The 26,099-nt window shown below is 38.3% G+C and overlaps 2 protein-coding genes and 1 long non-coding RNA gene across 3 annotated transcripts in view; 1 reads left to right on the top strand and 2 right to left on the bottom strand.

The window, feature by feature from the left end:
• The window catches only part of lhfpl4a (LHFPL tetraspan subfamily member 4a), a 40,985-nt gene extending 38,971 nt beyond the window's left edge, over nucleotides 1-2,014 (bottom strand). The window contains exon 1 of the mRNA XM_032563872.1: nucleotides 657-2,014. Coding sequence (XP_032419763.1) covers nucleotides 657-1,065 — 409 coding nt within the window. The 5' untranslated portion in view covers nucleotides 1,066-2,014. The remainder of the gene's footprint in view (nucleotides 1-656) is intronic.
• LOC116720590 (uncharacterized) overlaps nucleotides 1-26,099 on the bottom strand; it is a 957,300-nt gene that overhangs the window by 614,236 nt on the left and 316,965 nt on the right. The gene's annotated exons all lie outside the window — the stretch shown is intronic.
• Nucleotides 18,613-26,099, top strand: part of LOC116720384 (copine-9-like) — a 92,563-nt gene continuing 85,076 nt past the window's right edge. Inside the window, exons 1-2 of the mRNA XM_032563633.1 lie at nucleotides 18,613-19,122; nucleotides 22,999-23,039. Coding sequence (XP_032419524.1) covers nucleotides 19,043-19,122; nucleotides 22,999-23,039 — 121 coding nt within the window. The 5' untranslated portion in view covers nucleotides 18,613-19,042. The remainder of the gene's footprint in view (nucleotides 19,123-22,998; nucleotides 23,040-26,099) is intronic.

The following is a 26,099-nucleotide window of genomic DNA, read 5'->3' as shown; positions in this document are numbered from 1 at the left end:
ACACACATCTCTATTACCAGGAATGCAGCTAAGTAATTTCTGAGGTGCATACAGACTCATTATTGGCAACCCCATCAGAAATAATTCCTCCGTGTTGTGGCGCCCCCTTTCACTTGCCGCCCTGGCATATAGCCCATGCGTATTAAATGCATAACTTTAAATCCCCACAATGTCAAACATATCACTCATGATTTATGTACTTTGGAGATATTTTCTTCCAAACAAATCTAGAAAAGCAAACAATTTTATTTTTGAAACCTACATGTCTCAGACGTTGAGACTTGGTTATTTTCGTCAAAAACCTTCAAACGTATTATTTATTTTTTATGTCTACGTCCAACACAAGTGGTGTAAATATATATATATATATATATATATATATATATATATATATATATATATATATATATATATATATATATATATATATATATATATATATATATATATATATACACAATTTATATTTATATAAATTTATATAAATTTATACTTATATATAAATATATATATATATATATATATATATATTTATATATATATATAGAGAGAGAGAGAGAGAGAGAGTCGCTAACTGTCGCTGCTGACATTAGAAGTTTTTTTGAGTCTTTTTACCAACATAATATTTATGTTAAAGTCAAGAAATGCCAACCTACCGCACAGCAGCTGCATCCAGGCACAGGTCTTGTAAACGGTGGAGGTGTTGCAGAAGAAGAAGAGCGCCATGCAGGCGATGCAGCTGAGGGTCAGCACCATGGACAGGAGCACGAATACCGAGGCGGCCTTGAAGGCTCCCGACGGGATGGAGCCGAAGTCGGAGAAGCTGCCCACGCAGGTGAGGTCCCGGCTGGACGCCTGCACGCTGCCCACGCAGTAGTGAAAAAGGCCGAAGTGGCCGATGTGCGGCGTCTTGACGCTGTCGCCAATCCAGTAGGGCTGGATGAACACCACCACGTTAACGATGGCGAAGCAGATGGTGAAGATGGCCCACAGAACCCCGATGGCCCGGGAGTTGCGCATGTAGTTGTCATGGTAGATCTTGGAGGCTTCTTGGGAAGGCAACATGTTTGCTGTTTTTCCCCGTCTTTTACACCTTTAATTTGTCTTTCTTTACTCTTACAAGAAAAAAATATATGAATATGTAGAAACCCCACCACACAGATTTGACACATAAATATCCCAAAGCTCTCTTTGCGCTAAGATTTTCCCCCGCTTTGGCTTTCTCTCTCACTCCCTCTTTCTCTCTCTCTCTCTGGAATGGGCCTAAAAAATCATGGGACCTGAAAATATGTATACGACCCCCAGAAGACAATACGTTACAAAAATAAAAAAATGAAATGTAAGGAATGCTACATTAAAGCAATAGAAAATCATAGCCTACTTCTACCTCTGATGAATAATTTACCAACACCAGTGATTCAACATTGCTGGTTTTTCCTTGGGGCTACACCATAAATGATTAACAAAAAAAAGAAAAAAGAAAAAAAAAGGAAAAAAATCTAAAGAAAATCCATCAGAATAGGATTTATTTCCTTTCCCAATCGTCAGGTGGATGGTGGGGGTGAGGGTGTGGGGGGGCTAAAGCTGATGTTCCTCCTCATCCATCAGTCCGGAGCTTTTCTTCGGGATGTCCTTTATCACCATCCGGGGGGGGATGAGATGGTGCCTGTGGCGCCAGCGGTAGAGCCCGTTTTTACCTTCCGAGGCATTCGTGGGGGTGCTGCTGTTCCTCTGCCGTTCGCTTCTCTAGCGTCCACGCAAGCGTGTGGAAATCAAATGAAGAAGACGAAGAATACGAAAAATCAAAAATGAAACGCTCTCTTTGACGCGAGCCCTCTGTCAAATTTCAACAGTCCTTTCCCGTAAATCCGACATCCTCCACCGCCTTGACTCCATTATCATCATGGTTTTTTTTTTTTTTTGTCGTAGCCTTTAACCAGTATGTCTCCTCTCCCTTGCGCGCGCGCTTTCTCTCTCTCTCTCTTCCTGTCTCTTTCTCCGCGCGCCCCCCGGAAGATGCTGATGTTGTACTGATGACAGCGATGGAGCGCGTTCACGGCGCCAGCAGCAGCAGCAGCGGAAGCGGCGGCGGTGTTGGGGAGAAATTTGCATCAGCGCGCGCCTCCGCCTTGATCAGCTTGAATTTGATATCAGAAAGAAGAAGAAAAAAAGGCGAATTCACTGTTGAATGATTTATTTTCCATGAGCTGGACCATTCAAGCTAGTTTGACACTTTAACTTGACAGTCTGGGGTGAAATCTGAAATAAATTGGCAATCATTAATAGCCATTTGTTACGAGTTTTGCACAATCTTTAGGAAATATTCTGGGATATTCTTTTTTTTTAAATACTAATTTAAATATATTCTATTTTCATGTATTCTCTATTTTATTTCTTTTTTTATTATTTGAAATTTTCTGTTATTAACGTATTCGATATTCTTCTGTCTTCAGAAAGAGACATTATTTCAATCTGGAGAGACTCAGACGGAGAAAGAAGGCGATTAAGAAAGTTTATTGACATGCATGAATTAAAGTTCTTTGGCGCTCGGCCGGGGCTGCACAGTGGCGCAGTTGGTAGCACTGTTGCCAAGAAGGTCTGGGTTCAATTCCCGGCCCGGGGTCTTTCTGCATGGAGTTTGCATGTTCTCCCTGTGCATGCGTGGGTTCTCTCCGGGTTCTCCGGCTTCCTCCCACAGTCCATGGATGGAGGTCCCTATCAACTGGGGCTTGGTCGGTGATTGGATGAGAGGTGGTTTGGTCCAGCGTTGATAGGTCGTCGATGATGAGCGGGACGCGCCGATTGGATGATGCGGGTGGGGCTAAAGAGTCTTCCAGTTTGAATTTACGCCTAGGCTTCATTATGTGTTTTCCAGGCACACAGTGTCAATATATACCACAATCAAGTGTTACACTGACAAAAGAAAATGGAGCTATAACTTAAAAAAACTGAGTTAATTTGTTACATGTAAAATGAAGTTTGTCAAACTTAATTTACTTACATTTGTTTAACATGACAACTTTTTAAGCTTAATATATTTACTTAGATAAACTTAATTTGATTAATAGGAACAACTTAACCATTTTTTTAAAATTTTGGATCAGCTGTTTTCTTTCAGTGTATCTTCAGTTATAAAAAATGGTGTATCAAATATGACTTAGCAGAAATTTGACTTCACAATTTAACACCTTGAAATTAGGTCTCTGCCTCTTTAAGAAGCTCCTATTCTTTCTGACACTGCCTTCAGGAAGACATCACAACCATTCTGCACGGTTGCCAGGAGAGATGAGAGGATTTATCAAACATGCATGAAAGAATCAAAGCAACACTTCAGGTATACTTTTGATGAAGGAATGACATTATACCTGTCAGGATCTGTGTTTTTCTGTGTTTATTTAGAGTTTTCTGTGTCCTTAAGTCTCTTCGTTGTCCTGTCCTCCCCTTGATTGTTCCCAGGTGTGTCTCGTCTCTGTGATTACCCTCCCATGTATTTAACTCCACCTGTGTTCTTTGTTCCTCGTTCGGGTCCTCGTCAATGTCCAGTCTAGTTGTCGTCAATGTTAGCTTCAGTGTCGTCAGTGTTTCCGTGTGCCTGCTGTCCGTTGTTTTGACCGGTTCTCATCATTAAATCCTCATATTCATCATTCCTGGGTCCGCTGCATTCTGCCTCACCACTCTCACCACCCGCACTTCATGACAATACCATGATGTAAAGCTCAAAAGAGTAAATTTTTCATAATGCTTTAAAACAAATGATCATATTATAAGATAACCTAAGCAAATACTAGGGATGCACCATTATGAAAATTTGGGTATTTGGGAAATTAGTATCAAACTATTAATATTATTGTTTTGGCCTATAAGTGATATCACTACCCTTTGAAACCCTGAAAAAAAACAACTGCTCACTTCACCATTACTGCTCTGCTTCAGTGAAACTCCCCAAAATTGTTTTCATTGCTAGTTCTCATTAATAAGTCCTTATATGTATAAACATCTTGGAGCGTCGTAAAGTGCAAAGCACTAAATAAATTAATGTATTATTATCAGATTGAGTACTTAGTCTGTGCGTTCTCCACTCCCTCACCTTGTGCCCAGTTTGTCATTAGTGTCTGTAACAGGGGCTTAAAGTTCTCAAATTTGGCCCAAGGTAAAAAAAAATAAAAATTCTTCTTCCCCTTGTTCAGTTTAGCTTTGACTAATAACAATTTTTGAGAAAGCAAAGTTCATCTCCAATAGGCACACCTAGAGAACAAAGAAATCACTTATAGAACCTGTCTGACAGCATGAAGTAGGGGAAAAGAAATCACAAGCAAAACATCGTCAACCTCATTTGCGTCGTTGTTCATGTTTTAACAATAAGAAAAAAAAATTAGGCAATAGAATGCAATCACTAAAACCACTGCTGACCAAACAGGTCAATAACTGTGTTAAAGGGGCAGCATTATGTAAAATTGACTTTTTTGAGCTTTACATCATGTTATAATGTTATTCCTTCATCAAAAACAAACCTGGAGTGGTGCTTAGATTCTTTCATGTCTGTTTGAGAAATCCTTTAATCTCCATAGCAACCATTCAGCTGTGCAAAACCACTGGCTGGACCTAGATCCCCGTCCTTGGAGTTGCAGTTTCTGAGCTTGTGAGCCTTTCACAGAGCAGCCCTCTACTGAGACTGCCCCACTCAGCTCCTTCAGACTAGCCAGCAGCAATTAGCAAACACCTGTGCATCTGCTGAGCTCATTATAGGAGCTACTTCGTATTGAAACGCTGGTAAAGACATTGTTTAAGGGTGAATAGAGGAGCCATGTTGTGATGCCTTCCTGAAGGCGGAGTTTCAGAAATAGCAGGAGTTTTTAAAGTGAGAGGACCAACTTCAAGGCGTTAAATTACACTATTTCAAAATACATTTTTAACAGTCATATCTGATATATTTAGCATTTTTTATAACTAAAGTTAACATAGTTACTTAATTATTCTATAAAACATTACTATGTGCCTCTAAAACACATAGTCCTTTAGAGTATTTCAGCTGTTCTGCAGTTTTCTGGAAGTTTTTTCCAGATTTGTGGTGCATAGAAGCAGAAAGCTGCTTCTCCAGGTTTGGTTGTGGGGATTCTGATTTTAGCAGTCAGTAGTGGATAACTTCACTCATATAACACTTTTTAGATTAATCAGTAAAACAACATTAATAGTGCAGTTGTTTTCTACTTGGATTAAACATTGATCTGTCAGCTTTAATGGGTGTCCAAATGTTCGGGATTAAAAACAGCTTGGTGAAATCTTACGTTTTGCTCATCCTGTAAGTAGCTGTCATTTCAGCAGATCATGGGGTTAACATTCCCATACAACTCTGAGTGAAAAAAAAAAACAAAACACAAAATCCACTGTGTACAGGAGCGTGCAGCGCAGCATTCACTTCCTGCCTCCTTTATTCGGCTGACTTGTCTTCCTCGGGACCAGATGTTGCCTTAACTATTCAGGCCTTCTTCGTCTGTCCATTAAGAGCTTTGTTAGTCACTCAGGAGAGAAACACATCAGCCCTGCAGCTAGCAGCTTCACGCCTAAACTAGGCCTAAACTAGGCCAAAACTAGTCCGTAAAAAGTGTGGGTTATATGTTTTGAAGAAGGGCATCGTACATTCGGTCTGTCTAAAGCAGAATAGATGAGCCAGGTGAAACAAAACTACATTCTTCATCTTGATTATCCCGACGCAGTACAGAAGCAATTAACAACAAAGAAAATCGAATGTTTCTGGCCAGTCTTCTGGTCATGTAGAGTACATAGCACATCTGGATGCTGTCTAAACAAACATGGATTTTTTAAAATTTATTTTTTGCCCTCTGTTTTCACAGCCCTCTATCTTCCTTGATCCTGAGGTCTCCTGTCATCTGTTAGCAGTAGCAGGGGAGTTGACGAGCTGTATGCAGGCGTGTTGTTGTGTGTGTGTGTGTGTGTGTATTCCTCCCATGTGCGAATGCGTGCTAAATTTGGCAGAGTGAGAGCAAAAGGTGGTGTGTAGCTGCTGAAGTGAGGACATGTCAGTAGGAGAAAATAGACCTGTGCACAGCTAGGGGAAGCCTCTTGAGAAGCAGAAGGTTTTGTCATTAGGGGAACAGACGGCTTTTTACTGCTTTTTTTTTATGAGTGTATTCGTGTGTTTTAGGAGAGTTTAAGAGGATGGTGCTTGCTGATGTGAGAATAATGTCATAATGTCAGCCTTGTGTTGCCTTTAAACTGCAGTTTGTGTCTGCTCTTTTTTTTTTTTTGCACTGAATGGTATTTGAATTATACATTGCTCATTTTAAGAGCTTGCCATAGCCTTGTTCAACACAAAGCTTTTCCCTTCATGCTTCCAGTCCGTTGTGCAGCACATGGTGGGTTGTTCCCAGGAGCTTGTGCAAGGCTGCCATCTGTTGCATTAAAAATGAATTGCAGGAATATAATTCAGGACACAATGTGAACACAGGAAATGGCAAAGGAAAACCTATTGTGTGAAACGGTGCAACTCCTACTAATATTTAGTTCGTTTTTTTAAAGCTTAGCAATTTCCTAAGACATTGGGACCGCTGTAGTATTTAGTATGCAATACTCTTAGTAAGGTCTATTTTCAGCTGTGGATTCAATTGCCTACTTCCAATTTTGTTCCCGATTCTTGTATTTGCGATTGGTTAAGTTTCGATACCATGCTGCTAATCCTATGAAGCTAACGCACCACAATGTGCATGGGCTTTGTGTTAATTGTTCACTTAAACCTAAAACAACAGCCTTTAGTCAAAAGGTTTCACAATTACAGTTTGTGTGCATCCTGAAGAAACAAATAATTATCCACCTTTACAGAAGACTTGTTGATTTTTGGTGAGTTGTAACTGGGTAAGACACATTGTGTCCTTCCTATTGTCATTGTTGCACCCTGTGGATCTATTTGATTTGATTTAATTTCTCTGTTTTGAGATCTTACAGATATTCTAACACATAAGAACATTCAAATATATTTTCTGTTGCTACACTTTATTTCTTGGGAACCTTTTATGTTCCAAACGGTTTCGTTTTGGTGTGGTAATGGCTCGTTAGCTTAGTTAGTTAGCCTGGTGTTAGATAAGCGTTAGTGCTGCTAGAGTTACTCCTGATTCTTCTACTGTCATTACGTTTCTGTCTGAGTTTCCTCCTCTCTCTTTCTCTCTGCTTCCTTTAGTGATATTAATACATGTAATAAATGTATCTTTGCAGCTTTGGTGGCAAGGGTTTCAAAATTGGAAGCCCAGCTGCGCGCTGCTGCAGCAGATAAACTAGGCCCTTTAGCCAGCACGGGGCCCAGTAGAATAGATTCTCTGCCTAACAGTTTGCTGGTAGAACCCGTGCAGCTGTTATCTCAGGACGGCTGGGTGACGTTACATGGGAACCATAGTTTCAGAACCCAGTACATGGGTCGCCACCAACTCGTCTGCGTTTCTAACAGATTTTCCCTCACTAAGCGACACACCCACTGAGAAGCAAACTCTGATAATTGGCATCTCCATAGTCAGAAATGTGGCATTAGAGACACCAACAACCACAGTCAAATGTTTACCAGGGTAATATCAGGTAATATCAAATCTTACATAAAACTGCTGGCAGAGGATAAGCGTTGTTATTCATGGTGGCAGTGTTGACAGTTACGCTAATTGGAGGTCACTATTGTTAGTGTTACTATGGTGTGTTAAGTTTGCCAAAATAAAGTCGGACTCCATAGTTTTCTTTGGTCCCCTGCCAGATCGGAAAGTGATGACAGTGTGTTGTCATCCAACCACTGGTTTTCTAGGTGGTGTGTTGAGAATGATGTGGGTTATATTGATAATTGGCATGCATTTTGGGGAAAACTGGTCTGATCAATCCCACTTTGGACGGATGGATGCCATCCAAATTATTTGTGAATGAAAATTTACATACATTTCCTGGTAGAAAATGCATTTTAAGCTGTATGACTTTGGCCAATCCTTTGGGTATCCTTCCAGGATTAGGCCATTATAATGCAAAGTGACAGTGACTACATGCTACTACTACCTGTTACTCATTGCTAATCCAAAAAGACAAGTAGTTCAAACATGTCGCCATCTCTTTTAGAGCAATCAGCAATCGAAGGATCTTTGAAAGCCGTCCATCTTTGTTCTTCTATTTCATGTCACACTTTTTAGTTTGTGGTTGTTGTGTGACATTATGTGAAAAGTAGCAGCACTCGCCTACACTTTATTTGGCTAAATATCACACAGCATGCAAAAAAACTAGGTGTCATCAAAGACTCTGACCTCAATTACAACACCCACGTTGAGTCTATTACTAAATTATCCTATTAGAGCTTTAAAATGCCAGAATGAAGAGTGTCCTATCTAAACAGAACACAGAAAGGCTTGTACAGGCTTTTATGTTCAGGGCTTGTAATGGTGTCTGTGTGTTTCTGGGTAAAAACAGGACAGTCTCATGACCTCAGATAATGGAGTTGTGTCTGTACTTGTCCTGATAGATCTCAGTATTGCATTTGATACAATCATAATATTCTCTTAGAACAGTTTGAACATGTAGGAATCAAAGAAACAACACAAACTTGTTTTATGGTTCTGTTGGTGTATTTTGTGTCTTTACGGTCTTTTATTTCTCCGTAAGGCACTTTGCGTTGACCTGAGTGTGAGAGGGAAACTTGCCTCGTTTTTCCTAACTGGTTTCTAAAAACATTTTTAATCTGTCATTAATGAATGCAAAATATGGCTCAATATAGAAACAATAGGAAGGACAAAGTTGATCCAGTCACTCCCTCACATCATAGCATCTACATAAGAAAAAAGTAAATACTCTAGGTGTGATTAGATCCTCCAGAGATCATCACTTGATATTTTATGTGAAACAGATTAAGATGCTTTACATGTTGGTGATAAATTCTCTTTGATAATAATAAGAATAATAATCCACAAGCCTATCTAAGGTTTACTTTCCATGCTTGTCTGGTTTATAAAAATTCTTTCTTAGTGCTGTGTTGAATGTTAGACACTAGATGTCACTGTACTTCTCTTTTAGATAATCTGGAATAGGGAATGGAACCCGATGTTAAAAAGTAATCTAACAATCTATGTAGCTATGTCTTTACAGCAGACGAAAAACAAAACAAAAACGGTTCAGGGAAACTTTCAACCGATCGCCCCAACATGTGTAATAGATGTTGATGTGTCACTCCAGAGATGAATCATCAGGCTGTCTACCTGGGCACGGAGTATAAATATCTTGTCTCCGCATTTAATGACAAGCTGACCTTTGGATTTCAGGGGGATGCTGTGAGGAGGGAAGCCCATGAGGGCATCTGGGTTTTTTACCACAAGCTTCATAATTGTAATGTTGGCTTGGCTTTTTTGAGAATCTGTTATGATTCCTTATGAATTCAGAGCTGCTTTTGTCAAAAAGACAAATTGAGACTCAAGTTATTGTCAGAATCAGTTTGAAATTTGATAATTAATTTTTCCATCAAAGTAGAATTAGAAGACTGTCAAACCTGGCAAGTCCTGGTATCTATCTTGGTGTATCAAGCATTTATGAGGGTAAAAAAAAACAAAACAGAAAACCTTCTGTATTGTAAAAGCACCTTTTAGGTGAATTCTAAAGATGTGTTTGTGTTCATTTCTCATCTTTTCATTTCAAACTGTGTAATGTTTAAATTTAAGCACTGCACAGGTAATGTATTATTTCCTCATGCAAAAGTGCCATCCCACCCCCCAAAGCAAAAATGGAGTCTTTTCAAGCAATACTGTTTACAGTAGGTGGGAATAAAAAAACATATAAAGTGATGTGAAACCATGGTTACCCACTATAGAAGAAGACACTTAAAGTTAGCTTGGTGAAATGTAGTACAATGCAAACTTTATGAGACATTATCTTCCTAAGAAATGAAGGGATGGCGGCTGAATGCCCGACCCTTTGGAATCAACATGGGAGTTGTAATGTTGCCAAGGGAGGAAATCCCATTTCATCATTGGGGGGAACCATAAACAGGGAAATCAGCAATTTTGGGGGTTGTACTGTAATGTTACATTATATTACTCTAATGTAACATTTCACTGTTACATTACAGTGAAATGTAACATAAAATGTAGTTTAAAAAAACCACATTCAAGCGTCAGGACAAAAATGACTAGTTAGTAGCAATGCACATAAAATGTGTTTTTTCTCAGTAAACAAACTGTTGAGACCCATGGAAGTTACTTTAAACCTTATTTTGTTGTTTTTCCATGTCCTGGATGCCTGAGAACCTATTAATATGTAGGAACTGAATATCTGGGAAGTATACAATTCTAGACTTTTCCAAGATTGGGGGATGCGGACTCCCCTCCCCCCGAACCTCTCGGGACCTTCGCCCATGAATGTTGGCCAGCAATAAAGGGTGTCAGGCAGTAGGTTGGCACACTCAAATTTGCTAAGACATAAGCTATGTTTCCATTAAAAATATGCACAAAACATTTTTTTTAAATATATTTCGCTAATGTTGAAAAACCCCCACAGTTTCCAGTTGCTGTGTTTCCATTAAATAAGAAATGCAATTAAAATCACACTTGAAGAAGTTTGAATTTAAAAACATGCCACACTATAATCCTCCTACCTCTTCTTGTTGTCTTCTTCTTTGCCATTTGCACCAGTAGTAACATCCGACATTTGATCACGTGACTCGTGTTTTGTGTAAAATGTGTTTCCATTGCAGTTTTGCAAAATACACTAATTTCGATGCAACTGAAGAAAACCACCTCATGGTAGCACAAAAAAGTTTCATTGAAAAATCTGAGTTTTTTCAAAATTGCTGTGTCCCCATTTACAGAATTTTTTTCTAATTCCAATTTGCACAATCATATGTTCAATGGAAACACAGCAATTGACATTAACAATATATGAACATCACTCAAGAGTTAATTAAGTTCAGCATATGGAAAAACAATCATGTGATTGTAACGCAGAAACAGCCATCCAGGCCTAAACATGCCACTCTCTCTTCACTCTCTGTTACTCTTTTATGTGGTTTAATGAAGAGCCTCTTGTGATCTCTCTGCATAAGAAGGTTCAGATGATCACAGGCTGCATGTTGGCAGTCACTTTGCTGACTACAAGGCATCCACACACAGGCCTTGCAAATCAAATATGCTGTCACATCATCAAAGACGTTTCAAAACTGGGCTTTGTGTTGAAATCCAGAAAACATTCACAGCGAGTTGGAAAAATACTGACAAAACACAAGTGGCTGCCTATTCATTTATCCATGTCACACTGCCAGTATGTGTGCTTATTTTTAGCATGTATTTCCTAAAGCTCTCACTATGAATGACAGATTTAGTTATTAAGTGTACCAGCTTGCGTTGCTATAATCAGCACAGGCTTGTGTGAATTAGTAGGTAGTTATCTTCGCCGGAACTGTGAAGCGTCTCACTTCGCATCGTCACACAGGTTTATCAGTTCCCAATCAGAGACAACTGTATCGCAAGACGAAAGCTTGTGATTTGTGCATTTAATCACCATTGAGCTGGTTTGGGAGATTATGGGGAAACATTATTTAAACAGTAACAAAAATGGATGTCTCTGGAAACATTCAATATCATCACCTTCATGAAGCAATGGCCTAAGTCATCAATTGGCAAAAGTGGCTTTGGAAATGACAATAGAAAATCTAAAGTAAGTACTGTATGTGGTGGCTGAAGGAAAAATTAGCTAAACTGATTGCATTTTATTTTTCCCAGGAACATATTGGTTAGGAACATGGGGAGAATTTTCTTTTCTTTTGTGTTACCTCTCAAAAGTATTGCATAATGAATTAATAAATACATCCTGGTCTATTTTGTTTGCAGTCACATTAGCAACAAATGTCAATTTTAAAATTACATCTTTAAAGAGTCTCAATAGTAACAACATGGACGTTGTAACGTTGCAGAGCAAAGCAAGGTGTCAGTAGACGGTTCACACACTGAAATACTCTAAAGTGAGACGCCATCTGAATTTCCAATACAAATGTCCACAAGTCTTACATATTCTTTCAATGTAAAAAACAACACAATTTTGCAATTGTGATGTTTCCGTTAAATAAGAAATTAGATTAAAATCACACATGCTTATTAAAAATCATGGCGGCGACGGATATCAACAGTTACATGACATAAATTCATGATGCAGTCATGGCGCTAGCGGTCATCATCTATCAGCCAATCAGAGGAGACGTCGGCGTCTTACTCAGGCGATGAAGTGACAAACCCCTAATACTTGGGAGCGACTACATAGGCAGAGTTTTGGGGAAATTGTAGCCGTTGATTTTACCGAAAAGCTATGAATTCAACACGTTGGAATGGCACACAAACTTTTATGACTGATTGATGCTGTGAGAGCTCTGGTGGAAAAAAACAATAACACACCATCATCCACTTCCTACTTCCTGTCTTCGTGGTTATTACCAGTAGTAACATCCCATTGCTGATCATGTGACTCAAGTGATGCGAAAAAGTTTGTTTTCTTTGCATTTCTGTGAGATACATCTATTTTGATACAGCTGAAAAACCATCTCATCCTAGCGCAAAAACCTTTTATCAAAAAACATGGGATTTTTTTGAGATTAGTGTGTTTCCATTAAGCAGATTTATTTTTATAATTTCAAGTTGTGCAGTTTTATGGTTAAAATGTAGCCAGCGATTGCATCTTTGTACATTTTTAACTCTTTGGTGCTGAACACTGGTTGAATAATATCGATTCATTAACTGTGTGTTCATATTTGTTTGTGTAACAAATTTTGAGATCGCACATGAAAACGGCTCTTTATTTACCACTTCTAGACAAAGTGTCAGATGGCGATATCACCTCGTGAAAACAATTCAAAAATAGTCCAGAAAGTTTGGATGTATTTTATCTTTCTTTCTTACAGAAAGCTTCTGTCTGTCGTGTTCTGTGTTTTCTGTGTGTTAATTTCGAGTTTTCTGTGTCCTTGAGTCTCTTCGTTGTCCCGTCCTCCCCTTGATTGTTCCCAGGTGTGTCTCGTTCTGTGATTACCCTCCCGTGTATTTAACTCCACCTGTGTTCCTTGTTCCTCGTCGGGTCCTTGTCAGTGTCGCTTGTCAATTCAGTGTCAATGTGTCCATGTGCGTGCTGCCAGTTGTTTGGACTTTGCTTTTCTTCATTAAAATCAACTATCCATCCTACCTGGGTCTACAGCGTCTGCCTCACCACCCCTCACCGCACCGTCTCATGACACTGTCATGTTTTCGAGTAAGGATGCAAAGCCCATGTTTGACTTCTCTTGCTCTGGCATTTAGCAAATATGTTTGATGTATTTATCAAAGAAAAAAAAAAGATAGAGAACTTTAGATAACTCCCTAATGAGATACTAATATATAGTCCTTAAATGGAAAAACCTTAATTGTAGGAGAAAGACTCCAGTAAACGCATGAACTGACTGCTAAATACATTATTGCGAAAACATTATAAACACACAACGCTTCCCAAATAGCTTTTTTCTTCAGAAAACTTATTCAAATTGAGTTCAAATCAAATTGTAAACACCTACCTAGAGCTTCAGTCAGTTATGAAATTTAAATCAATCAAATAAATGTTTTTGTTCTTACAAAAATATAAATTTTACAGCAATTAGTCACAGTTATATATTAAAATGTAAAACAAATTCTTTGCATGATTTAAAATAGTGTGAAGTCATACTTTTTACAACCAGTGAAATCTTTGTTAATCCATAATTCCTACAGTGAGACCAAAACAAAATCAGAGTGACAAATATGTTTTTTCTTTGCGACTTTAAATCCAACCAAACTTATTTTACAGTGATTCTTTATGGCTGTCTTTCAAAAAAAAAAAAACACTTAGAACATCCTGACCTCAGACTTCGTACCACCTTATAAGATATGTGGAATGAGCAGATTATATCAGGGGAACATTTTTGAACAAACAAAAGATTGAACAAACAAAAGAACATCATCTATTTTCCATTCTTTCCGTCAGTATGGACCTGCTTTCTGCTTGGACCCTGAGATGGAAAATAAACAGGACTTCCCCTCCTTGGATAATTAGCTGCCTGTCCACCGACACACACGCACCCCCCCCCCCACACACACACACACCCCTTCACGCACTCTCTCATCCCCTTTTATTATGCGATTACACGTCCCCTCTATGGACGACCCAGAGGCAGCAGATGAGGGGGAATTGGGTAAATAACATGACTTTCTTCTGCCTCCTCTAGCTTTTCTCTTCATCCCATTGCATCACCCCCCACCCCATCACCCAGTCCTCCATCTTCATTTCTCTCCATCTCTGCCCCAATTCCCATTTTCTCTCTCTGCTGTCTCCTTGGCCCCATGAACATTTTCAATTTCTGCCTGATCAGCTGCAAAATTGAGTGGATCTGCAGACACACATGCAGACAGAGGAAGACACACACAAACACACAAACGCAGTGGAGAGTAACATCTATTTGCCGTTATCAGTGTGCAGCAAGACTAGGGGAAACTTGATATAGTCACATTCACCTTCTGTCACAGATGAATTATCTGCAAAACCCTAAATGTTTTGGACAATTGTTCAACTTGAATCTTCATCTCAGGAGACTGCGTTTTCCCACTTCTTTTTTAGCTTAACCCCCCCACCAAGTTTGTGTGACAGTAAACATCATTTCCTGCTTGCACTCTCTTTTTCCTCTTGATTTCCCCCCCGTATGTTTGGGCAGGCTTTCATCTGACTGTCAGACCCATGTATCGTTGCATTTTCCAAAAATACAAGGCTTTTTTTCACAAATGATTGGATGATGAGGTTTTCGTAGGAGGCTCTAAAGAGGTTTCTTGACGCTTACAGGAGAACTGATTAACGGGGAATTGCTTGGTGGAGCGAGCCATCCAGATTTAGAAGCGGAGATGTCTCGTTAGAGGATGGCAGCTTGGGTTGCTAATTGACAGTGGGTGTGGAGACCCAACTCAATATCTGTTCCACTGAATATAAATACAGGAGGTGCTTCCTTTTTAAAAGAACTAGGTACTTTACACTCTAGACTTTATTGGTATTTTGTGTGATAGACCTACACAAAGTAGAGCATAACTTTCAAACGTGACCTATTATGCATCTTTGAACAGGTTAAAATAACTCTGTGGGCTATACCAAACATGTTCATTACATTGTTCACACAAAATGATTTTTTGGTAATGAGGTTGTAGTCTCCTCAATTCTGCTTTAGTTCAGCAGTTTTAGAGCCTCTTGTCACTTTAAATGAAAATAATCTGCTTCTAAGCCACGACCCCCCAACTAAACGTTTACACTCGCACGTGAAAATGGCAAGTGCGCATTTGTGCAACTGCAGATCATTGAAAAGCAGAAGTCGAGCCTCCTGCATAACCAACAACAATCAGAAGTAGTTTTTGGATGGTATGTCAACAACAAAACACTTGATACCAGGCTGGGCTTTGGTGGGGTTGTTAGATGAGGGGCCTCCAATGCGATTGTCAAGCTACAACTTTGCAAACTACAATTCTAAAACAATCCTGAGACTCCACATTGCTCACAACTCCTTTTTCTATTCACTGACTGGCCCGGTTCAAATTTTTTCTGTGAAAAAATTTCTGTGACTATAACAGAAATCCCATACAGATCACTGAAGGGAAATGAGACTTGACAGCAGGAATGCGTAGGGATGCAATGGCCAGGCCAGGGTTCTGTATGTATTTAAGCACAATTTTGGTCTTTCATACGATTGCTGTGTCCTTTACATTGCTTGTGAGAAACTTCAAGCAGATTGCCTTGTAGTTTTCTGTGAAAACAATGACTTTTTTGGCACTCATAGACTTGTCTATGTTGTTCAGTCAATCTTCACAAGCATCTCTGAATCCCGTTGACCACTTCATTCTCCTCTGCCATTTGTTTTCCTTGGATGGCCATGTTTAGGTGGGTTTGCTGTTCTGCCATTCTCTTTTCCATTTTGGATGATGGAGTGAACAGAGCTGAATGAGATTTTGTTTTATAGTCTAACTCTGATTTTAAATTTCTCCATTACTTCCTCCCTGACCTCTCTGCTATATTCCTTGATTTTCATGATGCTGTTTGTTCACCAATGTTCTCTAATAATTCTCTGAGGCCTTCAAAAAAAGAATATTACATGGTTTATCTGAATTTTATTAACGGACATTATTAAACAGTGATCCAAAACAATAAAACAACCGCATGTGGTAGAGCTTTGATTGACTTTATTTGTAAAATGTGGAAACCCAAACTATGGAGTAAATTATAACATTTCACTTGTTTTATTTGAGACCCTACCGTGGGATTCTGATTTGTGCTGGAGAGAAAATAGCTGTACCATTTAATAGCAGACATGTCACGTTTTAAAAACTGGTTATAGACAGAAATAGAAATTGTGACATCAGTAACCAAAAGCGTTATTCTGTGTGGAATGTTTTACTTTACAATAAAGCAAAAATCTATGAATTTTTAGAGTCGGCCTTGAATTAATTATACAGTTTACATAAGTAGTCACTTTGTGAAACATCTACAGAAACCCTCCCCAAAGACACACAAAAAAATCAATCAAGTAAGAAGCACAGGATCTCAGTGAAGTGTGTAGAGGATGAATTTGGTCGTCTCTCAGCAGGATGAAGGAAACCACTGTGAAGTCTGCTGCTACAGATGCGGTTCTGTTTTTCCTCCAGATGGAAGCAGGTTGAACAGGCGGCTCGGCTGCTGCGAACCGATCATGTTCTGGGCACAGCCCTGCAGTCCCGGATAATGCAACGCTCCGTTCTCCGTGTTTCCAGTCGAGATCGCTCAGAAAAAACTCCATCTTCACTTCCTGAATGTGCTGCTTTGGTTTATGTGATGTCTTTACGTCTGCTGAAGTTAGGGGCCTGGTGCACGTGAACATTTTGTAGAACAGTAAGCTTCATTATTCAAGCAGCAGAAAAAAAATAGATGTGAAGGAAGAAATAGTCAGATAATGATCAACCCAGTTTTGAATAAATACTTTAGGAGGCTTTGCTGAGGAAAATTTCACACTAAAATAGCAACAAGCTAATATGCTGGAGGCAGCCAGATACTAGGGGAATAATGAGGTAATGCATTTGAAATTATTAAGTCTTCTTTTAATTAAGCATTCTCAAGTTGGTGATTTTCAATTTAAAATTAAAATTTTCTTTCCACTCCCTCAAAGTTAATGTAGATCACACACACAACCTTCTGTTGAAATCAGAAGACTCAAACTACAAAGGGCTCTGAAACCACACATTACTTTACATGCATGAACTTAAGTACTGATCATTTCAAACTGTTAAAATGAACAGTATAATGTAAAATCAGTTTTCTTGAGATTTTCAACATGTTTTTATTTGTTCTTTATTTCTTTCATGCATCTCAAACCCTTCGGTCTCCATGTCAACCATTCAGTGGTGCAGAAAACCCCTGTGTGGACAGAGCACCACCTTTTCCATGCAGCTCCTCCCTCTTCCTCACTCAGTTCCTTCAGACTAGCCAGAAGCAATTAGCAAACACCTGGCAGAACTACTTCTGCTGAGCTCATCACACAAACTGCTTTCCAGGTGCTGCTGGACATAAATATTTACTTTGTCTACCAAATATTTATTTTACAAACTAAACGTTTAGTTTACAAATTAAATAGTTCCTAACTAAATGTTTAACTCTGAGCTGAATATGTACTTTGCTAAGTGTACCAACTAAATGTTTACTTTCAAACTAAATATGGTGCGCAGACCTAAATATTTAGCTTGCAAACTAAATATTTAGCAAGAAAGTTATGGGTTTAGCTAGTTAATCATTTAGATTGCTGGCTAAATATTTAATTTGCTAACCATTAAATTTGACTTTCTCTGACAGGCTAAATATTTAGTTGCTGTACTAAATAATTAGATGACAAAATATTTTCAAACTAGATATTTTTGCTCAGACTTTAAAAATTGACTTCCTAACTAAATATTTAAGAAATCTACATATTTAGCTTGCTAACTATAGCTAAATATATTTTAGCTTGCTAACTGTTTAGAGTGTTATCCATTTAATTTGACTTTCTCTGTGCCAGGCTAAATATTGAGTGTGCAACTAAGTATGTAGTTTGTAAATTAAATATTTAGGTCTGACATTTATAACTATATGAATAACATTGTGAAAATATGACTATCTTTGTCTGGCTAAATAAATAAGCCATGTTGCTGTTAATTCTTTTACTGTGTAAATTTACAAATGGCACTCCCATACACCTTAACCAAAGATAAACTTCGTTCCATAAATTATTGTACAGATATGTAATCTTCTTTTAGAAACTTATTTTTTAGGGTTTTAATCCTGTTAGTTGATTTCTGCATAACATTAGAATTTCTGTATTTTCACCCCAAAATGCAGTTAGAAGGGGAACAAATCTGTGATGTATTTCTAATAAACAGGATTTTCCAACTGCTACTGTTGTCATACATAAATAGCCAAATAGATTTTGGCACAGAAGGGGGAATCCCGATGACAGGAAGCAACGGAAAAGGTCAGGCGTTTGAGTAAACACTAATGAAGTCAAAACATGGCGCTCCCAACTATATAACCTAGAGTGTATTAGACGTCTGATACAAAATAGTGTGGAACAAAAAAGTTCACCAGCGCCTGGTGATGACAAAACGAGCTGCACCTTCCTGTTGCTGCTGCCAGGAGCCACCGGCGGGCGGCGCTCTCCTCCTTCCCGAACCACCGCCGGGACAGACCCTGGGAGCGCAGCGTGGCCGCCCGCCGCACACGACAGAGGAGCTGAATGAACTTTAAATCTGCCTCCCAACTTTCCGCCTCTCTCCTCCCGTCGGTCTCTCCCCCCCAACCACCGCCGCCCCCACACTCACTCTCCCCCCTCCACACAATCTCTTCCTCTCCCGCCTCCGCCGCTCCGCAGGTGAAAACCCAGAGGCAGATCTCAGCCATGGATTTACTGCGATCACGATCCGAGTGCTGAACCGTCACATCTTTCCACTCGTCCGGATTTCCAGGCGCTTTTTGCGGATGATCATCAGCGTCGTGAGGCGAGATGATGGCTTCAATAGGCGAATTCGACCCTCTGAACACCAGAGTCCCTGCAACTAAAATAGAAGTTACTGTGTCCTGCAGGTAGGAGAAGATTTATTATTATTCTTATATATTCATTGGATAATAATAATAATGCCCTTGTCTTAAAGTATGATCTATCTATCTATCTATCTATCTATCTATCTATCTATCTATCTATCTATCTATCTATCTATCTATCTATCTATCTATCTATCTATCTATCTATCTATCTATCTATCTATCTATCTATCTATCTATCTATCTATCTATCTATCTATCTATCTATCTATCTATCTATCTATCCATTTAGTTTCTTCATTTTATTGAATTCAATCCAACAGCCAGAGGATCCCCACTGCTCTTCACAGCATAGGAGAAAATATTCAAATATTCCCAGTTTAACTTGGTTCACACTTAATAATCAATGACATTGGATTGTCCTAGAAATCAACACTTTTCTTCCTCCACTGATCAGAAGACAAAGTGACAGAATTCAGCAAAACTCAGCGGTTTTTTTCCCTCCATCTCTCGTCCTTCCAGCATGTCTTCTTCTCGCCTGGCGGTGCGTTCACTGTCTTCCAGCTCGCTCCTGAATTATGAATAGCTGTTGAGATCCTCCTGGGATCTCGGCGAGACAAGGCCCCGGCACCTGGGAGCCCAAACTGAGATCTCAACGAGAGCACATGTTTATGATTAGGTTTGCCACTTGTCAAATGTCTGGCTGTATTCTAGTGCAGGGTTCAAAGGTGAAATACCAAATGTGTGCCATGTGATAGGGAATATGATATGCTGAAAGTGCCATAATTGTGTTTTCCACTTTTGCTTTTTTTTTTTTGTCAGACTTAAATGTTTCTGATTATCAACCCGTTTTGAATATCAGGCAAAGACTGCCTGAGTAAAAAAAAAGTTTCAGTTTTTTTTTTCTTTAACCTGGATATGTGTGAAAAAATAATCACTCATCATGTTAATAACTGGTTGTGAAACTCAAAAAGTTTTTCATAACCATCAATGATTGTTTTAACATTTCTATAGAGGAATTTTAGCCCCACTGTTCTTTAAAGAATAGTTTAAATTCAGACAAATTGGAGGATTTTTAAGCAGGACCATCATTTTTAAGTTCCTACCACAGAAATTCAACCACATTCATGTCTGGACTTTGACTAGGCCACTTCTGAGGTTTTATTTTAGAGGTGTTCTTGATGGTGTGCTTTGGAGGAGGTTGCGTAGGATCTTGAATGTTTTCCATCAAGATTTCATGATTCCAACAATTATGGCAAGAACTAATGCACTACAGCTGTCCTACAGCATCACACCGCCACCACCGTGTTTATTGTCATATTTTTCTTAATGCTGCTGCTTTAGTATTACACAGTGGGATCCACAGCATTTTCACAGGACACTTTCCGTGGCAATGTCTTTTGTCCATCATTTAAGAAAAGCAGTATTTCGTTATCTTTATGATAATGATATTAAAATTTCCATGGTGACCTGAAACATTGAATATAAAAAACTGTAGGAAGGCAAACTATTTTTTCCTCTGTGGTATTCACTAAAAGATTTGAAGTTCAGTGGAGTAACGGTTCTCATTTGGCTTCAGTACCACAGCCATCCTTGAATCGCTTAAATCCAGAAATACATGAAACCTCATCCAATAAATCCTTTTAACAGGGTATTATACAATTGTTTTTTTTTTTTCAAATTCAGTTTTTTTTCCCCAAATTAAAATTTTCCGGTTTTTATTTATCTGATTTCTACTTTTTTTAATTCTAACCATATTTATTGACCAAAAATCTTCATCTCTATGTCCTACGTCCGTCACAGACACCTTTGTTGACCGTCTGTGTTTTTGCGTTTAGCTTTCATTTTTCCCGCAGACATCCGATGGCCCCCTTTAGCAATGCCATGTCAAAGATGAATCCATTTCTTTACAACTTCTTCCAATATCTTTGTTGACAGAAACAAAACTTTGAACAAACTTTTGCGTGGATCGTATTTAAATGTTCCAGAGTTAGCAGCTATTAGCTTGCAGCTAGCTAGCTTCTTCTCCACATATTTGTTGTGACTTTGCTGTATCCTTGCACCTCCGAGGACAAAGAATGGCGCTCCTGAATTTGATATTTTTTGAATGCTAATCAACTTTGTGTCTGGGTATTTCAACTTTGTAAGCTGCATTTTCTTTTAAATATTATTGGTATGAACAAATAAGTAGATTTTCTGTGAGTAGTAGATTGTTAAGTGTTAAGTAGATTCCAATAATTTGGAATTCTGTTCCACAGATCAATCTGTCAATACGTCAATTCACAAATTCTGAACGAAGGCACAGAGGTCCACTGTTGTCTTTTAAAAGATATTATTCAAAATCTCTTTTATTTTTTTTTTCCAAATCGATTTCAATGACCATGCTGCTATTGTTATTGCAAGATATTCATACAAAAGTTTGATGCCTTGTGGCTTTTATAATTAGAGGTGTTTTAATAGCAAGAGATTTCTTTCACTTAATAAAATGTTTTGATGTGCGTTGAATGAAATTTTATTTAAAATTCCTCTGCTTAAAGACAAGGCCCACAACATCCACTGTCATTTATTTGTAATTGCAACAACAGTGGAGAACATTTTGATCTCAAAAAAAAAAAAAAAATCAAAGGACACAAAGCCTATTATCCCCTTTTTGGAAAACTTCACAAAACAGAAAATGTTTAAAAATTCTTTAAATCATCGGCTAGAAATGTACTAAGCTACCCTGATCCACTGAAAGATGTACAACAACTTCTAAAGACAAGATTGTGCTTTAATGAGCATTTTAATGTGTCTTATTACTTGTGAGAATGTCTCCGGATCAGTAATGAGTACTTATAGTAATATCCTGACAGAGTGTTGGAGGCGCATTAACGCCTCCAAGTTTTAAGCGTCAGAGAAGCAGCCGGTGGAGATCATTTGTTGCCGTGCTTTTTAAAGATGGTGGCTGATTTTCTTGTAATATGGAAGTCAAGTTTCTTTTGCCACATACGTCCCCCGTTAAACTGATGTGCGATTAGAGCACCCTTAAAAGTAATGAACAATTTTAATTAGAGAAATACAGGTTTGTACAGTTTTATGTTACACTAGTACACCTGGCAGCTGGCATTTTTCACTCATAGTAAGATATCTTCCTAGTGTTAAGTGGGATAATCTGCCAGTTGATCTGGTACTTTTTCTATATTCAAGAATTATTGACTCAATTCTTGCTGAAAATTTACTTGTTACTTTTGCCTTACTGAAAGTGTACTAAGATACTTAGACTACTTCAGATTTGGTGTCCTTGAAGTGATTCTGTTAGTTTCTTCAGGCCCTAAAATGATTGAAATTTCCCCTCAAGATGAAAAGAAATCTCCTGTTCTCACGTAAAGTGTGAGAGGATGTAAATTGTCTTTTTTACTACTGCCTGTTTCAAAATGTGTGGGCCTTTTATTTTAAATCACATTTCCCATGTGAAATGCTGCCAAATTGTGGATATCAGTGGAGTTAAATTAGTGCTACGATTGTCTTTTATTCCAGCTTGGTTTTAATACAGTTAACTCCACCGCATTACTGACATTGACTTGCTTTTCTCTGTGGAACAAAGCCAGTTTCATCAGCTCCTTCCAGAATGTATTATTGGGCTTTTGTGATAGCCACGTTTTATTTAGTTCAGTACTGCACTCATTTCATGGAAACGCATTACACATTCTTTCTGATGGCTGGTTCCCCAGAGTCATTTTGTGGAAACATCTAAATCTGCTCATGACCGCGCTTTGGGGGCTTAGCCAAGGCTTTTTTGGGGGACCTCTCAAAAAATAGAATGAAAAGAAAAGATACAAATGGAATTCTGGAAATGTTAATGAATGGATCCAACGTCAGAACACAGTGAGGAAAGTCAGAATGACCCATTTTTACTTACATTTCTGCTTTCTTTTTCAGGAGTCTGCTGGATGTAGATACATTCTCCAAGTCAGATCCTGGTATGTGTCAATATTTTTATTCTCCGAACTTCTTATTTTTATGATCTATGTTTGCAGATGTTTTACCCTAAAAATCTTTCTTAAAACAGCATTGCTCTTTACCTTATTTGTGCCTGCATAAGACATAATGAATGGTCCACTTCTTGGGTCAAGATCTTAAGAAAAGTGAGGATGTGAACTTTAGCATGTAACGAAATGAACCAGGACTAAAACTAGAGCAGAAATGTTTCTCATTCAAAAGTTGAACTGACAATTAAATAGACAACATTGAAGACAGAGGTAAACATACATTAATCATCAGCGCAAGTGCCACAGTGCTGATTTTGCGTTTCATTTTGTAAACTGCTGTTTTTCCAAGGTGGCATCATGAAATATTAATAAATAAATAATACAAAATAGATGGGAATGTTTGAATTTTGTTTGGATTTTCTATAAGTCCTTCACAAGTCAATGAAAAATACTTCAAAGAATGTATTTAGCAAGCTAGCTCAATATTTAGTATGAAGCTAAATATTTAGCTCAGTGATAATTATTAAGCTTGAGGCTAAATTTGGAACTTAGCTTACAGCTAAATACTTTGCTCTAAGCTAAATACAGCTTAAAGCTTTTAGCTGAATAGAGATATTTAGATCTAAGCTAAATATTTAGAAACAAGCTAAATATTTAGCTTATATCTAAATAGAGCCTGAAGCTTTTAGCTAAATGGAGATTTTTATCTCTGAGCTAAATATTTAGCTTGCTAACTAAATATTTAGTTTGCTAACTAAATATTTAGTTTGCTAACTAAATATTTAGTTTGGAGCTACATATTTAGTGTGAAACTGTGACATTTATAAATGAATGAATAACATGTTGAAACTTGAACACCTTTCTTCTCTTATGTCAGGCCATATAACCCAAATTATTGTTGTTAATGGTTAACTGTGTAACTTAGTAACTAGCCCACAATAGACCAGATTCTTTTTGTAACCATCAGTAAATGTCTGGCATAATTACTGTGGGATGGTGGACCACTCTTCTAGGGAGAATTGGTTGTTTCGGCTTATAAATGATGCATTTCTGAAACAGTTGAGGTCCAAAATTTAAGGTCAATCCAGAACTTTACTCTTAGCCCTCTTAATAAATTCTAAAAGCACTGTGAATGTGTTTTGGGTCAGTTTCCTGTTTCAGCACCCAATTTTGTCCAAGTCCAACCATCTAGCTAGTTGGGGTGGCGGCACAAAACCTGGATAGAGGGAACATCCAGGTAATGGGGTGAAGGTGTGGGCCCTGCAGCTGGCTAATGAAGCTGAAGCTGATAACAAATTCACAGCTTCTAACCCAGAGCTAAAATAAAGGGAACGTTCACTGCTTTTTGTTATACCCTACTGTATCGAAATGCAAAATAAAAGCTAGACTAGAATCTTCACTGAATATGAACATGGTCTGAGATTAATGTGTGAAATCACAGAAAATGTAGTTTCAGTGCATTACAGCTACGTAAGAATGAGATAAGAGCAGACAAAACATGCTATTCTGCAAGGATTACCAATGATTTAATATATTGCTTCATTTGTCAAACCTTCACTCTGTGGAAAAAAAAAAGAGAAAAAGAAAATCAGGGGAATTCAAAGTTTTCAATACTGCAGTCTGGACTCAGTTCACTCACCATGGAAGCAAAAAGGAGGAACTCGTTTTGGGTGGCAGTCATGTGACAATAGCTTGTATATGAATGAACTGACAGGCTCTCAAAAAGAAACTGTTTGGACTTTCCAGTAGAACGCTTTGCTTTTTCTGATGAAAAGCCTTGAAGCATTTCAATGTGTCAATTTGTGAGTCCAATTGAGGACAATTTGTGGAGAGATAATGTATTCTATGGTGTGAGATTTGCAGAGATGAAGATACTGTATAATTTGATATGAACCTCTCTGTTGGGTTTCATCTGATTCAACAACAGACTTTAATTCAGCTTTCAGGACCTTTCTGAACATGTAAAGTTGTTTTTTTATGCTTTACGCTTGTAAGGTGAGTTTGCTATTCCTACACTTTGGTTGTTTTTATCCAATAACCAACAATGACGCAGATCAATTCTAGCTTCCATCTCCCGTTAACTGTCGGTGTTACTTTCTGGTTTGACCTTTAACCCCAACTTTCTTACTGGTTAGTGTCTTGGTGTATGACTGTGCATGACTGGACAAATCTAGCATGAAGTAATTTCAGCAGTTGGTCTGACTACATATTTAGAAGAGGGCAAATGTACTGCAGTTGTATAATTTCTAGTGTTGTCAGTCAATTGAAAAATGTAATCAGATTAATCACACTCACGCGCTGTGATCAATCAGTTAGCCACTATGATTAACTTTGTAAGCTTGAGATGTGAAAGCCCACATTTTCAAGAAATGTTTAGGAAATCATTTTGTCTCAAACCAAACATCTCATATTTCCAGGTTTTCATAGTCAGGGAGGTTTAAAAGACGTTATTTTGCTTCAAACGTAATTTAGAAATGTCAACTATAAGTTGATTGTCCCTCAGTGGAAGGATAATTGCAAATTAGGCAACATTCCACCTTGGTTTTATCCAAACGTCCATTGCGGTGTTTCTGTTCTTTCTCTGACAGTAATCTGATAGGAAGTGGGCAGAGAGAAGGGGGGGAAAGACAAGACACCGAGGAAGGGCTTCGATGACTGCATCGAGATTTGTTGCCTCAGTTTCGTGGCGTCTGCTCTAACCGCCGTGTTTTCTAAAGAAAGTTTACCGCAGAGCACAACAATCTGACTCTCCTCACTCATCTTTTCATTGTTATTTGCCACTCTGAATTTTTGACCGCAGTACAAGGCTGTGTAACGAGCTGTTGTGAACCAAGTAATGCTCCATGGGAGAGACGCTTTCATGCAAAAATAGGTAATGCTGCATCATGTAACGTTTACGTGTTAATCTTTTTAGGTTAATCGCAGGCATTGACGTTAGGCCTGCCACAATAACAGATTTTGCTGGATGATAAATTATCTCAGAAGTTATCGTGTTACATGATAATATTGTTGTTTTGAGACCATCTTCAAGCAATATAATGGTAATGGATA

Source organism: Xiphophorus hellerii, chromosome 1 (genome assembly GCF_003331165.1).
Source record: "Xiphophorus hellerii strain 12219 chromosome 1, Xiphophorus_hellerii-4.1, whole genome shotgun sequence".
NCBI lineage: Eukaryota > Metazoa > Chordata > Actinopteri > Cyprinodontiformes > Poeciliidae > Xiphophorus > Xiphophorus hellerii.
Note: the sequence above shows the minus strand (reverse complement) of the source record. Positions and strands in the feature narration are given on the sequence as shown.